General features: G+C 52.2%; 1 protein-coding gene across 23 annotated transcripts in view; it reads right to left on the minus strand.

Annotated features, from left to right (window-relative positions):
• The window catches only part of Tns1 (tensin 1), a 223,137-nt gene that overhangs the window by 9,586 nt on the left and 197,719 nt on the right, over nt 1-15,832 (minus strand). For 10 of the 23 annotated variants that reach the window (XM_087904094.1, XM_087904185.1, XM_087904188.1 and 7 more), the window contains 8 exons: nt 15,508-15,729; nt 10,986-11,057; nt 8,607-8,805; nt 5,996-7,056; nt 3,108-3,194; nt 2,221-2,352; nt 1,314-1,406; nt 521-598 (listed from right to left, as the gene is read on the minus strand). In XM_087904094.1, coding sequence (XP_087760220.1) covers nt 521-598; nt 1,314-1,406; nt 2,221-2,352; nt 3,108-3,194; nt 5,996-7,056; nt 8,607-8,805; nt 10,986-11,057; nt 15,508-15,729 — 1,944 coding nt within the window. The remainder of the gene's footprint in view (nt 1-520; nt 599-1,313; nt 1,407-2,220; nt 2,353-3,107; nt 3,195-5,995; nt 7,057-8,606; nt 8,806-10,985; nt 11,058-15,507; nt 15,730-15,832) is intronic. The other 13 variants (XM_087904165.1, XM_087904163.1, XM_087904142.1 and 10 more) reach the window with 2 other exon arrangements.

Below are 15,832 nucleotides of genomic sequence, written 5' to 3' on the forward strand. Positions count from 1 at the left end.
CAGAGTTTCTGACAAATTTGAAAATAGCTGCATTTTAGCAAGTTCCCAGGATGGCTGCGGCGACTCCAAACACTGTGCTCTGAGAGCTGCTGGTTTATATGATATAAATATCAAATGATTTTGTAAATTCCATACAAATATAATTGAATTAGTGTCTAAATTGTGTGGTTACTAATGGTATTGAAGTTGCATTTGAACCTTTAAGCTAATAATGTTGGTCAATGATAATTAATAATTCAGTGTGTCAAACTGGATGAACAGAGACGGTCACCTGACACTGAAGTTCTCTCATGTACCCGGATATAAGCCTCGTGTGACTGTCCTCGTTCTGAGAATAAGGCCTGTTCTGAGAATTCAGTGTGAGATTTTTTTTTTAAATAGCCAGAGTACTTTTGAGAATAATCTGATAATTAATAGGCAATTGATTTCCTCTTTAAAAAAAATATACAGGGAGTGGCTCCCTGTATTGCCTCCGCCCTGGCTCCATTCTGGGCAGACGGCATGAGGGAGTGTTTCCTACCTCGGCTTGGAATGACCAGTTTGCAGGGCAGGGCCAGTGGGATGACGGAGTGCTGATAGACCAGAGCAGACAGGGAGCCTGCGGGGAGAGAGAACACACCAAGCACAGTGACGAAGAGGGACTGGAAAAGAGACACAGGGAACCCCACCCCATTCATCCACACCTTCCCAGTATCTGTCACATGCGTGGGGGCATGAGCCACATCCCAGCCCCCAGCTTCCTCATCACCACTTCCACTGACAGAGTTGAAAACCTGCCCTTTACACTGAGAATTCCCAGGGGACCTAGCTACTTTCCTTGGTAGCCATGCCCCCTAACTCCCCATCAGACCAGTGCAGCAGGAGAACGGTGGTGACATCAGATCCCAGCTCTGTCGCTTATCTGGAGCACCCAAGTGGCACTTACACATTCTTCATGTGCAAAATGGGGAGAATGACAGCTACCGTGCAGGACTGCCATGACACCAGAGTGACATGACTCCTAGATAGTGACTCTCACATATTGGGAGCCAAGGACAGCCATTCTTACTGCGGTTATTTTAATGTACGGACAGCCGGCCTCATCTGAGCAAGACAAATACAGAAAGGAACCGGCAGAGTGGAGGAGCCACAGTGCACAGTATGTAACCAGGAGGTGAGGCCAGGTTTCAATAGGACTTTGTAAAAACAGCAGCAGTTCCTTCCTTCTGCCAAAGCCATGCCCAGGTGGACTGGCAGCATTGAGATACAAATAACTTGGGCCAGAACCCCTGAGGACCAGGATAGAGGTCAGAATGACAAGCCAAGATGCTCACCAAAGTTTGGCTCATTGGGACAACCCTTGAGCTTGACTCCTCTGGGGCCGGTCTCTATCAGGAAGTGCCTCACCAGCTCATGGGTCATGTCTCCTGGAAGGGAAACGAGGAAACAGAATTGGTCACTCATTGTCACAGCACCCGCCCCCCTCCCAACACTGTCTCATAGCTTCTGCAGTGTATAGGGTAAGATGGGAGAGAAGGTTACTGAGGCAAGGTGGCCAGAGTCCTGTGGATGAGGATCACCATTCACTCCCCTATGTGGAATAGTACTTTAACTATGTGAAGGTGTGTTACGTATGCTTACACTGCATTTGTTTAATTATGTAAAGATGTGTTGCTATTCTACCTTGCCTGCCTAAGGCACCCGATGGGTCTAACAAAAAGCTGAATGGCCAATAGCTAGGCAGTAGAGGGATAGGTGGGGCTGGGGACAGAATAAGTAGAAGAAATCTAGGCTCAAGAGAACAGAGGAGAGGAAAAAAAGAGAAGCAAGAACTAGGGAGAAAGAAAGGGAGATGCCAGACAGTCAGACATGGAGTAAGACAACAGAAGGAAAGAAATCTAAAAAACCCCAATGCAAAAAAGATGAAGAGAAACAGGTGAATTAAGTTATCAGAACTAGTGGGACAGGCGTGAGCTAAGACCAGGCACTCATAACTAATATTATGTCTCTGTGTCTTTATTTGGGAGCTGGTTGTTGTCCCAAAAGAAAGCCTGTGACACTCTCTTCCGTTCCTCCAGGAAACACCCCACACACACCAAGTTCCAATGACTGCTGTCCCCAAACCACCCCTCACTGTCCTCCAGCTTCTCGGGGACCATCCCTCGTGAGTGAGAACCCTGCTCAGCACCCAAGGCTCTGAAGAAAGCAAGAAGCCCCAGCCTGGCGGGGAGAAGACACTACCTTTCTTGCCCTGCTGAGCGATGGTTGGAGGGGGCGAGGACACCTTCATGGCCAGCCCATAGGCCCCTCGGAAGGAGTGGCTGTCACGGATGATGAAGGCGCCTGGCTCCTGATCCTTCAGGAGTGCAATGGCTGAAATGAGAGATGGCAAAAGAGTTGTCAAGAAACCGGTGGCACTGGCTTGGCCTCCGAGGACCCCCTCTTCTCTTAAGATGACACTCTCCAGCGCCAGGGTGGAAGCAAGCACGCCGGGGGGGCCCTCCTGTCCCAGGCAAAGCAAATGTCTTCTGCAGATGGCCAGAGCGAGCCAGTTCTGGAGACCATGCCATCTGCAGCCGCTACTCAGCACAGCCACAGGACGGGAAGCAGACAGTGTGTGACTGGGAAATGTGACACACTCATTTCCAGAAAAAGAGAGGGTCTGTAGGCCCTCCCTGCTGACCCTCATTCTACAATGATGGGCTTGCCTTGAGACCCTGAGGTGGGCTTCACCCTCAGGCCTACATGCCAAACTTGGCTTTTTGGTTTTTCTTTCTGCATAATAATGATGATTATGATAATAATGATAATGATGATGATGATGATGATGATAATAATAATAATAATAATAATAATAATAATAATAATATCTTTCACATCATGGTTTCAGACATCCTTGACTGGCATTTTACTTTGGAAAAGTCAAGAGTTTGCTTGACCACTCTAAGGATCTGCTTCTAACAGCCCCACCCCTTTACATGGGAAGTGCTTTTTCCTTTCTGACTCTGATCCCAACCACTCTCTGTGACTACCACCTACTGAATGGAGGAATGAGTTCTTGCCCATGAGTGGGAGTTCATGATGTCTTCCAATGGGCCACCAAACCAATAATGCTGTCCCCAACTCACCCTGCTCTCTGGAGATCTCAGGCTTGTACCAATACTTGGAAGTGTCTTGAACAAACTTCACTTTAGCCCGTGTCTCGGGACTATTGTCTAAAGGAGGAAGCGAAGGGAAAGTGTTACCCTTGAATTGCATGCTCCCCAAAAGGTGTCAACGTCCTAACACCTCAAGCCTACAAATATGGCCTTATTGAAAAGAGGGTCCGTGCACATGTAATCAAATTTAGACCAAGGCATGACAGACCAAGGTGAGACCTAATCCAACATGACAAATGTCTTTCAAAGTAGAGAAGAGACAACAGACACAGGGAACTGTTCCAGGTGAATATAGAAACGTCTATAAACCAAAAGACACAGAAGCACCTCTGCCAACATCTGGATTTTGATCTCTGGCCTTTGCTATGACAGAATCTGCCTCTATTTTTCTAAGTTAGCAAGTGTGTGCCGGCCCCAGGAAATAAACCCAAAAGCTAGATCCTCAAACATCTGAGAACGTGGTGGGAGGTACCCAGTAGCCTTCTCCTGCTAGCCACAGCCTTTGCCTGGCTACTCTGTGGTTAACGGACCTGGCAGACATCCACTGAGCTAGTGAAAAACCCTTTCCCCACCCCATTCCCCGTGCTTAGCAGATTCTGATTTAATTCTCCCCACTTCCCTCCCCCAGGTCGATACCTCCCTTCTCCTTGCACTCTTTCCCCCAAGCTCAATCTGAGATCCATGAACAGAGGACAAGAAGACCTATGTCTCTCTCCTGTGACCCATCCCCTCTTGATACCCACACTGAAAGTGACATTCTATAGCAGTATAGTCAAGAGCACTCTACCCTCCAACATCTCGACCAGGGAATGACCAGTACTCTAGTGACCACTAACAGGGTGTCACACACAGTCAGATGATATCCTGTTCAGTCGCTCTGCAGTCTCTTCCTGAAAACACTATATTGTAGAGGGGGACTGGATAAGATTGAGTCCAACGATGGCCTTCCCCTGGAACTTGCCACGATCCTCTTCCTCCCAGTGCGGGGACTATAGGCAAGTGTTGCCGTGTCTGGCTCCTTCTCATATCTTTATGCTCTGAGCCTCTAAGATCCTCAACCTTGATACTTTATGAAATAACTTCCAGATTGTTTCGAACTGTAGTCACCGAACTACGCAGTGGAGTGTCAGAACTTAGCCTAGCTTTCTACCTTCCGCCCAAAGCAGGAAAAAAAAAGCAAAAGGGCAGGAAGAAGGAAAAGGGTGGAATCCACTTTCACAGTTCCTCAGTCCTTTGTGTTAGAGACTGAAGCAGGGGGCACCTTGTTGAAGATGCTACCAAGATAGGAGAGAAGGGCCCAGCAGCTGCAGCCAGGGGCCTTGGTTCTCAGGGGCACCTGGGCTCTGTCTCCAGGGGCCTGAGAGGACTCATCTCCGTTCCCAGGCGAGGCAGCTAGAAATGCCTCTGCTGCAGGCGCCTGGCCCTTCTCTGAAGCCAGGCCATGGGTGATCTAAGGAGCTGTGAGAAGCGGCTGCAGTCCTGTGTGTCTTCCTGTGTTGACTCCAGAGGCTATTTTAAGTAGGCAAGATGGTGGGAAACAGGAAGTGTCCTCCGAACTACTAGAAACTTCGCATCCTTCAAGGATTGGGGCTGGGAACCAGATGTCCCCAGTAGGCGGCAGGAAGCAGGGGAGTGCAGGGTCACTTTAAGTGTCCCAGCCTGGAAGGACCTGGAAGGACACAGGACTCAGAGAGTCTGGGTGCCTCGGGGCCATCCCGGGCTGTTTATAATTGTCTGTATCTGCCTTGGACGCAAGTAGCCTCAGGGCCCCCTCACACAGGGACGAGGTCTGGTTGCAAAGGTGCAGACCACCCGAAGCCTTGAACTTTATGTTTAGAGAGTGAGACCAGACTGGGATGGAGAACTCATCCTGCAGGACGCAGGTCAGTGCAAACAAGGCTCTGCTAAAGCATCTCACCCTCAGCCTTTACCCTGTCCCGCCCACCACCTGGCCCATGGTTAACTGATGTATGGGGCTGACAACAGTCATAGAGGTCCTGGACAGCAGAGGGTCAAAGTTCAGTTAAGTCACAGTATCCCTCATTCCTCAAATAGCGAATACATGGTGAAGACATTCCTATCATGCGTGTGTGTGTGCGTGTGTGCAGGAGTGTGTGCATACGTGTGCGTGTGTGTGTGTGTGTGTACGTATGTACGTGCCAAAACCTGCATGTGGAGGTCAGAGGACAACTTTGGGTGTCAGATCTTGCCTTCCACCTTGTTTGAGGCAGGACCTCTTGTTCATTGCTGCATATGCCAGGCTAACTGGCCTGCAAGCTTTTGGGAAATCTCCATCTCCTATCAGGAGTACCGGGATTATAAACACACACTACTGCATTCAGTGTTACACAGGTTCTCAGGATCCAGACTCAGGGCCTCCTGTTCGTACAGCAAGTGCTTTGCCCCCTGTGCCATCTCCTCTGCCTCAAGAGCACTCCTCTGGGGGTAGCATGGGCCCGGATTGGAAGTCAGCTCTGTCACTGATTAGCAACATAATGCCGGCCAAAGAACAGAAACTCTGTGGGCCATAGAGTGTTCCAATATAAAGCAAAGGTAATACCTACTTCCCTGGGGGCTGGAGGGTTACATGAGTACTTAGCTCAGGCTACCCCAATGCATGTGCTCAACAGGAGGCTACAACAGTGATGTCCATTCAAACAGCAGCATGCCGTTCACCCTCCTCATCTTGCACACCTTCATCACCACAACCCCATCCCAGCCACGTTTTAAAGACACAGCTCCTTCTACAGGCAAGGAACTCAGGCCTAGACGTCAGTGACCAACCCAAGTTTATCTGCCAAGGGATAGCTAGGGCAGAGGTCCTAACACTTGGGCGGGTAGAAATAGAAGAGACACACCTGGCATAGAGTACTTGGAAAAGTCTGGAAGCGTGTGGGAGAAGGAGACTGTGCTGCTCCCACTGGGACTGGACATTCCATTGGCAATGGGTGAGGAGGACACTTTCCCGTTGATGGTGGCATAGTTGGGGAGGCTGCCTGCCCGGTCTCCCATAGACATCCTCCGCTTCTCTGGCAAGGCTGGTGTAGGGCTCCCTTGCCGGAAGGCTGCTGAGTCTGGTGAGGGTGAGGTGGCAGGGCTGCTCAGGCCAGGGTAGTAGGCAGGGGAGACAGGGAAGGAAGGTGTGGAAGGAGCCTGGTAGCCAGAGGCGCTGCTTTGCCGGGACAGTGTTGGTCGTCGGTCCTCGGGAGTAGAGTAGCCTCCATAAGCCGCATGCCGGTCCAAGCTGGGGCTTCCAGGAACCACAGATCCAGATCCACCCAGGTGCCGGCCCAAGCTGGGACTCCCAGGGCTGATGATTGCATTGCCATGGAGATTGGAGGCCAGATTTCCTTGGTGGGCCCCGGGGTGTCGGCCCAGGCTTGGGCTTCCCGGAGTGGTGGCCACGCTGCTGTGGAGGCCTGGAACCTGGTGGCTTCCCACTGGGTGCCGGCCCAAGCTGGGACTTCCAGGCGTGGTCGCTGTGCTGCTTGGGTGGCTAGAAACCACATTACCATGGAAACCAGGGCCCATCACCTGCCGGTGGCTCAAACTAGGACTGCCAGGGGCAGCCATGGTGGGATTGATAGCCCGCCGGCCAAAGCCAGGGCTAGGTGGAGTGTTGGTGCCCACTGTCCTGTGCCGTGCCTGAGGGCTCCCAGGCACCGTGTGGACGGTGGCCGCACTGAACTGCGGCTGGGCTTGGCTCTCGGGAGTAGAGCTGAGTGGCTGATGGGAGTAGTCAGGGCTGCTGTAGCTGCTGCCGCCAGCCGGCACCGGTGATGAGCTTCGGTAACTGAGTGCTGCCAGACTCGGCTGCCCCAGGCTGCCTGAGCGGATGCTGGAGTCTAGCATGGGCTGGATGGGTGTCCGTGGACCCTGGTCACTGCTCCCCCCTGATGGGAAACTGCCCACGGAAGTGCTAGAGAGAGAGAGAGCGCGCAGGTAGAGAGGTCAGTGGGTGATATTTAATAGAGCGGACTTTTGCTGAGTGGCCCGCATCCATCAACCACTAAGAGCAATAAGAGCTCCACTCCGGGTAGAGGAAGTCGGGCTTTTATACATTACATAACGGATCCATGGGAAAAAGAAGCCAATGGCCAGAGAATTTAAACAGTAAGCTCAGAACCACAAAGGTCTAAAAGGCCAGGCTTCAACTCAGCTGCATCTGACTCCAAAACCCACCCTTTCTTTACCATACCATGCTGACTCCTGACCCATCATGAGTCAGAGCAAAGCAATCACCATGGAAACTGAAGGCAACTGTCCCAGTGTAGGCCTTAGCACCACAGAAACTTAGAGAGGCAGTCAAGTCGCCTGACTCTATTCCCACTAGGGCTCAACTTGACTCGGTTTCCCTAGGTGGTTTATCATCCCCTCAGGGTGCTTTAGCTCCTAGGTGATTCCAGAAAGCAAAGAAACAGAATCACATACAGTGGGTATCACAAATGAGGCAATCTCAGCTCCTTTGGAGGTCTATCTTCAGCACCCCCCTGTCTGCCCACTAATGGCACAAGCTGCCTCTGCCTGGTCATGAGGTTGCTGTGATGTAGGCGCAGGCTAGGCCCAAAGCTCTGCCCGTGGATGATGTGATGGAAAAGAACAAGGTTGCCAGGGACCAGGGTAGGCAGCCAGTAGAGCGAGGTGGCAAGCAGCTGATGCTTAGGAGAGCCAGGGAAAAGGGGGGCCTTACAGAGCGCAGGGCTGCAGGTACAAGAGGATTCCCTCCCTGTCTGGCTCACTCGGGTGGCTACCAGGAGTGTCTGTCCACCAAGATGCCCCTCCCTCGTGGGCTGCCCTTGTGCTACAAACATCACAGTTCTCTGTCCCTCTGACCTACATCTTCACCCCAAGACATCCCGTCATCCTTCTGGGTTCCTGCTAGACCATCACCCTTCAACATCCTCTCCACCTCCCCGGCTAGAAGTAGCCGCCCCAGCTTTGTGCTCCAAGCACTCATTTTTGGTCCGGTGCAGGGCACAGGTGGCTCTTGTCTATACCCGATCACTCAGGTCGGTGGAACAGAGAAAGAAAGACGTGACCTCCGACACTTACGCCCATAGGTTGAAGCCTGTTTCCGCTACAGCTCAGCTACTGCCCCTTTGGGCCTCAGTTGTCCCTTCTGAGAAGTGGGAACAGTAAAGGTTGGCTCTTGGGACTGCAGCAAAAAGCAGCTAACAGCCCGAAGCTTTGAGGAGAGCAGCCTGCTGTGTGCGTGGAGCTTTCTGCACTCTTGGTTACCATTAGCAGAAAGGACTGTTCACTGGTCCCTTTCTCTCAGGTAGAATGGAGCACAGCCTGAGAGCCTTGCTCACCACCTCGACTCCCTAAAGTTGGATGCCCAGAAATCCCCTCTCCCTAGGCCTTGTAGCCATCTGGATGGGATTTTGCCCATTTGTAGCCTACACAGCTCCTCTGCTGCCTGGGCCTCGGGCCCAGAGAATCATCCTGCACTCCCCATGCCTAGCTCACCTGTCAGCACTGAGGATGGGACTGCTTGTTGAAAGGGGGCTGGGGGAGACGAAGGAGCCAGCCGGGGTCCCGTTCCTCAGGGGTGTCTCATGCCCATAGGCGTGGGCAGTCGGGGCACTGAAGCTCTTGGGCTCGACATCCTGAGTTCGAGGTCCTGACACCGCTGTCCTTGCCACAGACTCCACATAGCTCCGGGGCTCTGGAAGAAATAAAGGAACAAAGAATGAACACAGGTGTGGTAGGAATCCACCCACCCTGCCAGGGACTACAACACCCCAGAGTCCGGCCTGGGAAAGAGGCAGCATGAAAACCCTCCACAAGATCCCAGGGGTGCTTTACTGAGGCTCCTGTTTGCCCATACTTCCCAACCTCAGGCAAACTTTAAGGGGCACTGGCTTCTCTAAGCTCCACCTCTGTATCTTAGGCCACCAGCATCTTCCCCTAAAGACTTAAATGCCTGTTTGTCCATGGCTGGCATTCCCTTTGCAGCCTCATTTCTGCTCAGCCCTACCCAGGCTCCTAGCACAGTTCCAAAGCTAACACCTGACTTGGCCCACACCTCGGGATAGTACCCAGCTCGCTCGTCAAGCAACACCCAGTGCCAGTCACTGCAGACTCACCAGCCCCTTATTGGCAAGAACCCCACCCACTCCTGCACAACACACTCGGCATTCCTTCCAGACTGATGCAGAGAACTCTGTGCCTGGGTGGAGCCAGACATTCTGTGACCACCAGTCAACCAGCACACCAGGCCCTGCACAGAGAGGCGTCATACACAGTATCCCTGACCTAGTGTTCAGAGGAACATTGGTTACAGACAGGTCATTTGACAGATGGGAAGACTGAGGCCGGAAGAGTAAAATGACCCAGGCCCTGCGACCTCAGAGGCTAGCCTTCTACTAACTAGAAGGGATCAGGGCTCTGGGTTTCTAATGTCATTGCCAACACCTAGGAGCCTGTCATCGTCTTTGTTGCCCCCAAGGGACAAGATCTGAGCATAGATCCCTAGCTGCCACAACCAGAAAATTCACCAAAGCCAATCTGGGAAATGAAATTCACCTGGGACAGCCAGGCCCTGCAGCCCTTGGGGCCAGGATTCCGGTGGCCTGAGTAGGAGAGCCCCTCCCCAGGTTCACCAAGGAAAGCCTTAAAAGGGAAGGTGAGGTAACTAAACTGAAAGCTTGCTTCCTCAACTGGAGGGAAACCTGGCTTGGGAAGGAGGGAGTTGTCTGGGATGTCCAGAAACCAGACGCCATAGGAGGTCCCTCGACATCCACACTCAGCCCCTGGTCTGCAAGAGCAGTCACCTGGACATGCCTCCGGGCTGGGGCTCAGCTGGTGGGGAGAGCCAGCAAAAGCTCCCTCGAGCTACTCAGGTCACACTCACTTCACAGGATTCCCAGGTCAACCTGACATAGGAGGTGTGGACTCTGGCCTCCCCAGGCCCGGCACTGTGGAGGGGGATATGACATGAGGTCCTATGACACAGGCCTGGTCAGACTCTCTGCAAATAGCTTAGGTGGGATGGTCAGACGGTCTCTGTCGCAATCACTCAGCCCAGCAGTCATGGTGACCGCGGCTGCAAACAACAGCTCAACGAACAGGCACAGCTATTTACGACAGAGTTTTCTTGAGAAAAATAGGTAGTAGGTGGGCTTGCCAGCAGCCACAGAGTGCTGAGTCTATCTAACCTGTCCCCTGGTCCCAAGACACAAAGCCAGCCAATAGCTGTGGACAGTACCAAGTCTCCAACCTCACAATATAGATTCTGGCTGGCCTAAGGGAACCCATAGTCTCATGGGGACACCAACATGTGAGCCAGAGGAATGCCAGGTTCACAGGGTCACCCACAGTGACAAAACCAGTCAAGAGCGGTTTAAGATCTGAAGGAAATAAGTACCCAGGCAGCATGGGGCAGAGGTAACACAAACACCCAGGTAGACAATCTTCCAGCCTGCTGTTACTCAAAGGTCAGGAGACCATCCAAAGTTGGGATTCCATCCCTGCCACTCCCTCTGAACATTCTCCATGTCCTTCAAGGTGCTCAGCACAGTTCCTCTTGTTTCCCCGTGCCACGCAGCAATCCTCTCTCACCCAGACAGCCCTGCTACCCTACCCATAGGCTTCACTTGCCTGACAAGGTTTCCGGGCACCAGCCACAGCACCACGCACAGAGGACTCTGTGTGTCTCTCACAGATTCAGAGCCACATCCAGATATCACCTCGTGTAAGCAGTCAGCCTCAAAGACACGCACTCGGCCATCTTCACTGCTCAGAAAGCAAGCTGAAGCCTACACCAGCGGTGCTCTGACTCATGTGCCTACCCTCCCCCACACCACCTTTATCTGCTTCCCCAATGGCTACATTTTACCTACTTACCCCCTAGGCCGCTTGCCCTATGATTCCAGATGGCTTTGACTTTGGCTTTTGGCTGGAGTGGTTGAGTCTTTACTGACAGGGGAGGAAGGGAGAGAGGGAGGAAGGGAGAAGATGGGGTTATAGCCCATCCTCTATTCCCAGGGTACTAGCTCATTCTGGGTGGGTTAGGAATAGCTCCCACCCCTGCTAAGAAGCCCACAATCAATCACCCAGTTGCCCCACTAGAAAGAACCATGCACTTCTGCCAAGATCTCAATCCACACATTAGGTAAGCACCACACTCTATGCTAAATTCTCTTTTCAAAAAGTCCATATTCTGCCAACAGAAAGCTAAGAGAAAGCCCACAGCCGGAACAGAGCCGCACCCAATCAACCTAGGCGGCGACTCTGCCCCAGCTGAGTGCCCACTCCACTTCCCTGCAAACCTGGAATAAAAACAACTCACCCGCCTGGGATGGAGGCATATGAGAAAGGACACGTCCTTTCAGCTCCCGGCAATTCTGGTTGGGTCCACATTGGTCTTTGACCTCAACCTCCCACCGCCCTTGCATACTCCCTTCCTGGGGTGGGGGTGCAGGGTCACAACTCCTCCTCCTCCTCCTCTTCTAGTCCCCTAGGGAGCAGCTGACCCACAGGCCACCCAGCTGGGGAGGGCAAGAGAAGTGGAGCCCAGCGGGGGGTGGGAGGGTGCTGCATGGGTAACATTCCAGGAGCCCGAACCATTCCAAGTGGCTGCGGGCGGGCGGCTGAGAGCGAAGGGACACAAGAGTGACTGATTCCTCAGCCGGGACTGCCGGCTCTTCATCCACATTCTCAAATACATTACCTTACTGAAAAAAAAAAAAACCCTCTGGCTGAAGACAAGGGGCCAGCATTGCCCACCCTAATAAGATAAAGACATGGGGGTGTGGAGAAGGCTTCTATGGTCTAGCACTTGCCCAACCTGCAAGGTCCTGGATTCAATCCAGCCCGCAATAAATGCATACATAAGTGAAATACCAAGGGCATGGGTGGTGGAGAAGAAAAAAGCAAGGCTTCCTCGAGCCCCAGATCTAGAGATAGCATTGGGGGTGGGCCACATGTAGCCTCCTCCAAGCCCCCAAGCACCCCTCCATATCTCTGCCTCCCCAGGTACCTTACCTCCCCCTCCATATCTTCTGGCTCATGGTAAGATCTCTGCCCTCCCCAGGTACCTTACCCATCCTTAGCCCTTCAGGGTCTAATGCAGAGCCTCGTGCAAAGCAGATGCTGGGCAACTCTGTACCCTGTCACCTGTTCTGATGCCCCCCCAACACCACGATCACCCAGAATCTCAGAGGCATCAGAGTCCCCAGAGTCCAGTGTCTTCCTTTATAACAAGTCTGTCCTCATGGAGTCACTGGGGCAAACAGAACCTGGCATGGAAATCCACTGTGGCATGCTCTCTCTCTCTCCTTCCCTCCCAGAGAAGGACTCTGTTAGATGCTCAGGTGCCCCTTGTACTGTGTGCACCCACCAGAAGGGCCAGCCCCCACATGACAAAATGACACAGATTCTCAAATGGCCCTGATCCCTATGAGTCTGCTTAGTCATCTAACCCCTCCCTCGTCGATAAGATGGAGCCCATAGCACCTTCCTCTCGGCTGCTAGGAATAGTACAAAATAATGTGACAGTGGCCCCCACAGGGCCTGGCTCTTGCCTGTTACTCCAGACCTCAAGCACAAACACACACGCACTGGCTCTGTGCACTCATCTTCTTGGCTTTTAAGTTTCAGGAAGGGGGTTCTGGGGATACAGCTTAGTGGGTGATGTGCTTGCTACTCAAGGGAGAGAACCTGTGTTTGGATTCCAGTACCCACATAAAATCTGGGAGCAGTGGCATGTGTCTGTAACCCCAGCACTGGGGGAGAAGGGTATGTGGACAGGAGGATCCCAGAAGCTCATTGGCCAGACAGCTTAGCCGAAATGACAAGGTCCAGGTTCAGCAAGAGACCTTGTCCCCAAAAATAAGGTAAAAAGCAATAGAGGAAGCCACCCCACATGAACCTCTGACCTTCACACACACACACACATAACACACACATACACACATATATACATGAACACAGACACATACACACACACATATATACACATATTTACACATAAACACACACACACATATATATACATATTTACACATAAACACACACACACACAAGCTATGACATCCAAGCCCAGCCCCTATGTATGCTATTTTCCTCTTCTCTATCTTCTACCCAGGTTTCACCAGGTTAATATCACCTCATGTGCATGTCCACCCTTCATGGTACTTCTTTAGCCGATGGTCTCTCAAAGCTGTGTCCCCCCACCAAATGTTCTGTACATACCTCTTATTCCTATTCATGAAAATGTTCATGAGCTTTAGATATATATCTCATACAGTTATTATCTCCCCAGAGCCTGGCCCGTTGCCTGCTGCACAGCAGGTCCACAGAATGACTGACTCAATGCATCAATGAAGAAAAGAAGGCCATGAATGCATTTAGCCCAGTGGCTTGAACAGAGCAAACATCCCTCCGATTCTTCCTTCCCCAGCTGAAGAATTCTGCCACTGATCATTTTTCCTCACAAGCCTCTTTTTCTGATTTTCCCATCAAAGTATCAGCAAGAACATCAAGCATGGCTTCCGAGGGTCAACAAAGAATGTGGCCTGGGCTGACCCAGGAGGTGGCGCCTGAGTTAAGAAATGTTGAACTGGCACCGTGGCCTTAATGCCCTTGCCGCCCACTCCCAAGCTGGAAGCCCAGCCACCAAGCCTGGAAACAGGGGTGGGCTTAGACAGGGCCCTTTGACTAGGAAACAGGAGGCCCAGAATGTACTCTGGCTGGGCTGCCCCTTGGCTGTGATCTTGGGTGGGTCCCTCACCCCCACCATAACATAGACCTTAGTTACACATCCTTGAAAGCACAGGCGTGGCTGGATGGACCTCAAGAAACCTTCCCTTCAGAATTCCTCTGCTCTGATACAAGGACAGATGAAGGGTAGGAGACTCAAGGCCTTGTTAGCTGAGAGTCGTTTGTGAGGCACACTTGGGAGCCTCACTTCGGCTCTGTCAATAGTCATTCTTCCGGACGTCACCCCGAAGCAGAACACAGCTCCCAGAGCCTGGATGCCAACCCAGTGACTTTCTCCTTGGAGTCTGACAGCCCACTCATGTACTGAGCTAGCCACCCACACAAGGGACCTGAGCCTTTCTCTGCTGACAGGCACTGGGGTTGTGGGAAGCAATCTGGAGAAAGCTTGTCCCTTGCATGAGGTTGTCAGAGAGTAGCCTTGACCCCCAACTTCCCAGATCTGCAGCCTCCACACAGGCTGGTTAGAGACCAGCAAAAGGGACTGGAGAGATGGCTCAGCGTTCTAGATCACTTGCTGCAGAGGAAAGCGGACCTAAGAAAACCAAACTAAGCCCCTGGAGAAACAGCCACACAGAACCATGGGCCCAAGGTGGGACCATCTAACACAGAACAGCTAGAGGGGACCTTGGGGTTCACCTGCCTCATATCCCCTGTGGAGATGAAGACACCCACGCCCAGAGACACATGGGAACCACCTGGGCCAGCATCCCTTAGTCTGACCACCACAAGTCTCTGCTGAACTTCTGTCCTCCTGAGCTAACCTTCTCTGCCAGATTACAGCCCCTCTTCTTGTCCAGGCACAACGCCAGCCTCCCTTCAAACCCAGGGCTAGGCTGGCCTCAAAGCTGAGACCACTTGTGAACTTCTTGAAAGGATTTCTCAGGGAGGTGGATCAGTAGATAAAGATGCTTGCTGCCAAGCCTGACAAATCCCTAAGTTCGATCCCTCAATCAGCCATGGTAGAAGGAGAAAATTGATTCCCCTGACCTCCACACATATACCATGGCATTTCTGTGTACCCATGTGTAGGCGTGTGCACAGTATGCGCATACGCTGTGCGTGACACACACAAATAAATGTAATACATTTGTATAAACAAAATTATCTTTTGAAAAGGAAAGCAAGTGCTTCTCAGAATTGAGCATGGGTGTCCTGAGGCGCTTTTGTGGAAGAGAGCCCACAACCAGCCTGCAATGGCCACAAGAGCCTGGGTTTCAGAAAAATACACTTCCTGTCATGCCGACAGGAAACAAGTCACGGCTCTGTGGCTGTGTCTCTAAACCAGTGCTTCTGCCCCATTAAGGTTGAAGTTCCCCACAGACTCCGTCCCCAGCTGATGGCAATACTTGGAGAGGCTGTGGAGCCTTTAGGATGTGTGGAAATAAGCCATCCAAGAGTGGCCTTTTGAAGGGAATGCTTACCCCGATTCCCGCCTCTTTCTCTGCTTCCTGGTCTTCAATGATATGAACAGCCTTCATCGCACACTCCCACTGCCATCAATAAACTGCCCCACCCTGCCATTCCTGTCACAGGAGACTGAAGTCTCCTCAACCATGAACCCAAATACACCACTCCTCCATGTGCTGTCTGTCGGGTCACCCCGTCAGGTCGCTGTCACGGAGATACAAAAGTACCCAGCTCCTACCGACAGTCGATACTGGTTCTATTGAAGGCACTGTTGCTAGGTGAGTGTCACCAACACCCAGCAAGAGGAAGCCCAGCTTCACACCTTCAGTGCACACGGCAGCTTCGAGAAGGACCTGCATAGGCTTAAATGCCTGAGTGGCCAAGCGAGAGTTCTGCTCTTTCTGCCCCTCCCTGTCTGCCTCTGTGTACACTGCATTCCAGCCAGGTGGTGCATGTGCCCCTGGGGGAGGAAGCGGCACAAGGGGGATTTTTGTCAACAAGGTGGCACCATGCTGGCGCCTGGATACTCGCTGTGCCTGAACTGGTGCCCAGGCGGCATTCAG

Source organism: Myodes glareolus, chromosome 1 (assembly GCF_982192425.1).
Source record: "Myodes glareolus chromosome 1, mMyoGla1.1, whole genome shotgun sequence".
NCBI lineage: Eukaryota > Metazoa > Chordata > Mammalia > Rodentia > Cricetidae > Myodes > Myodes glareolus.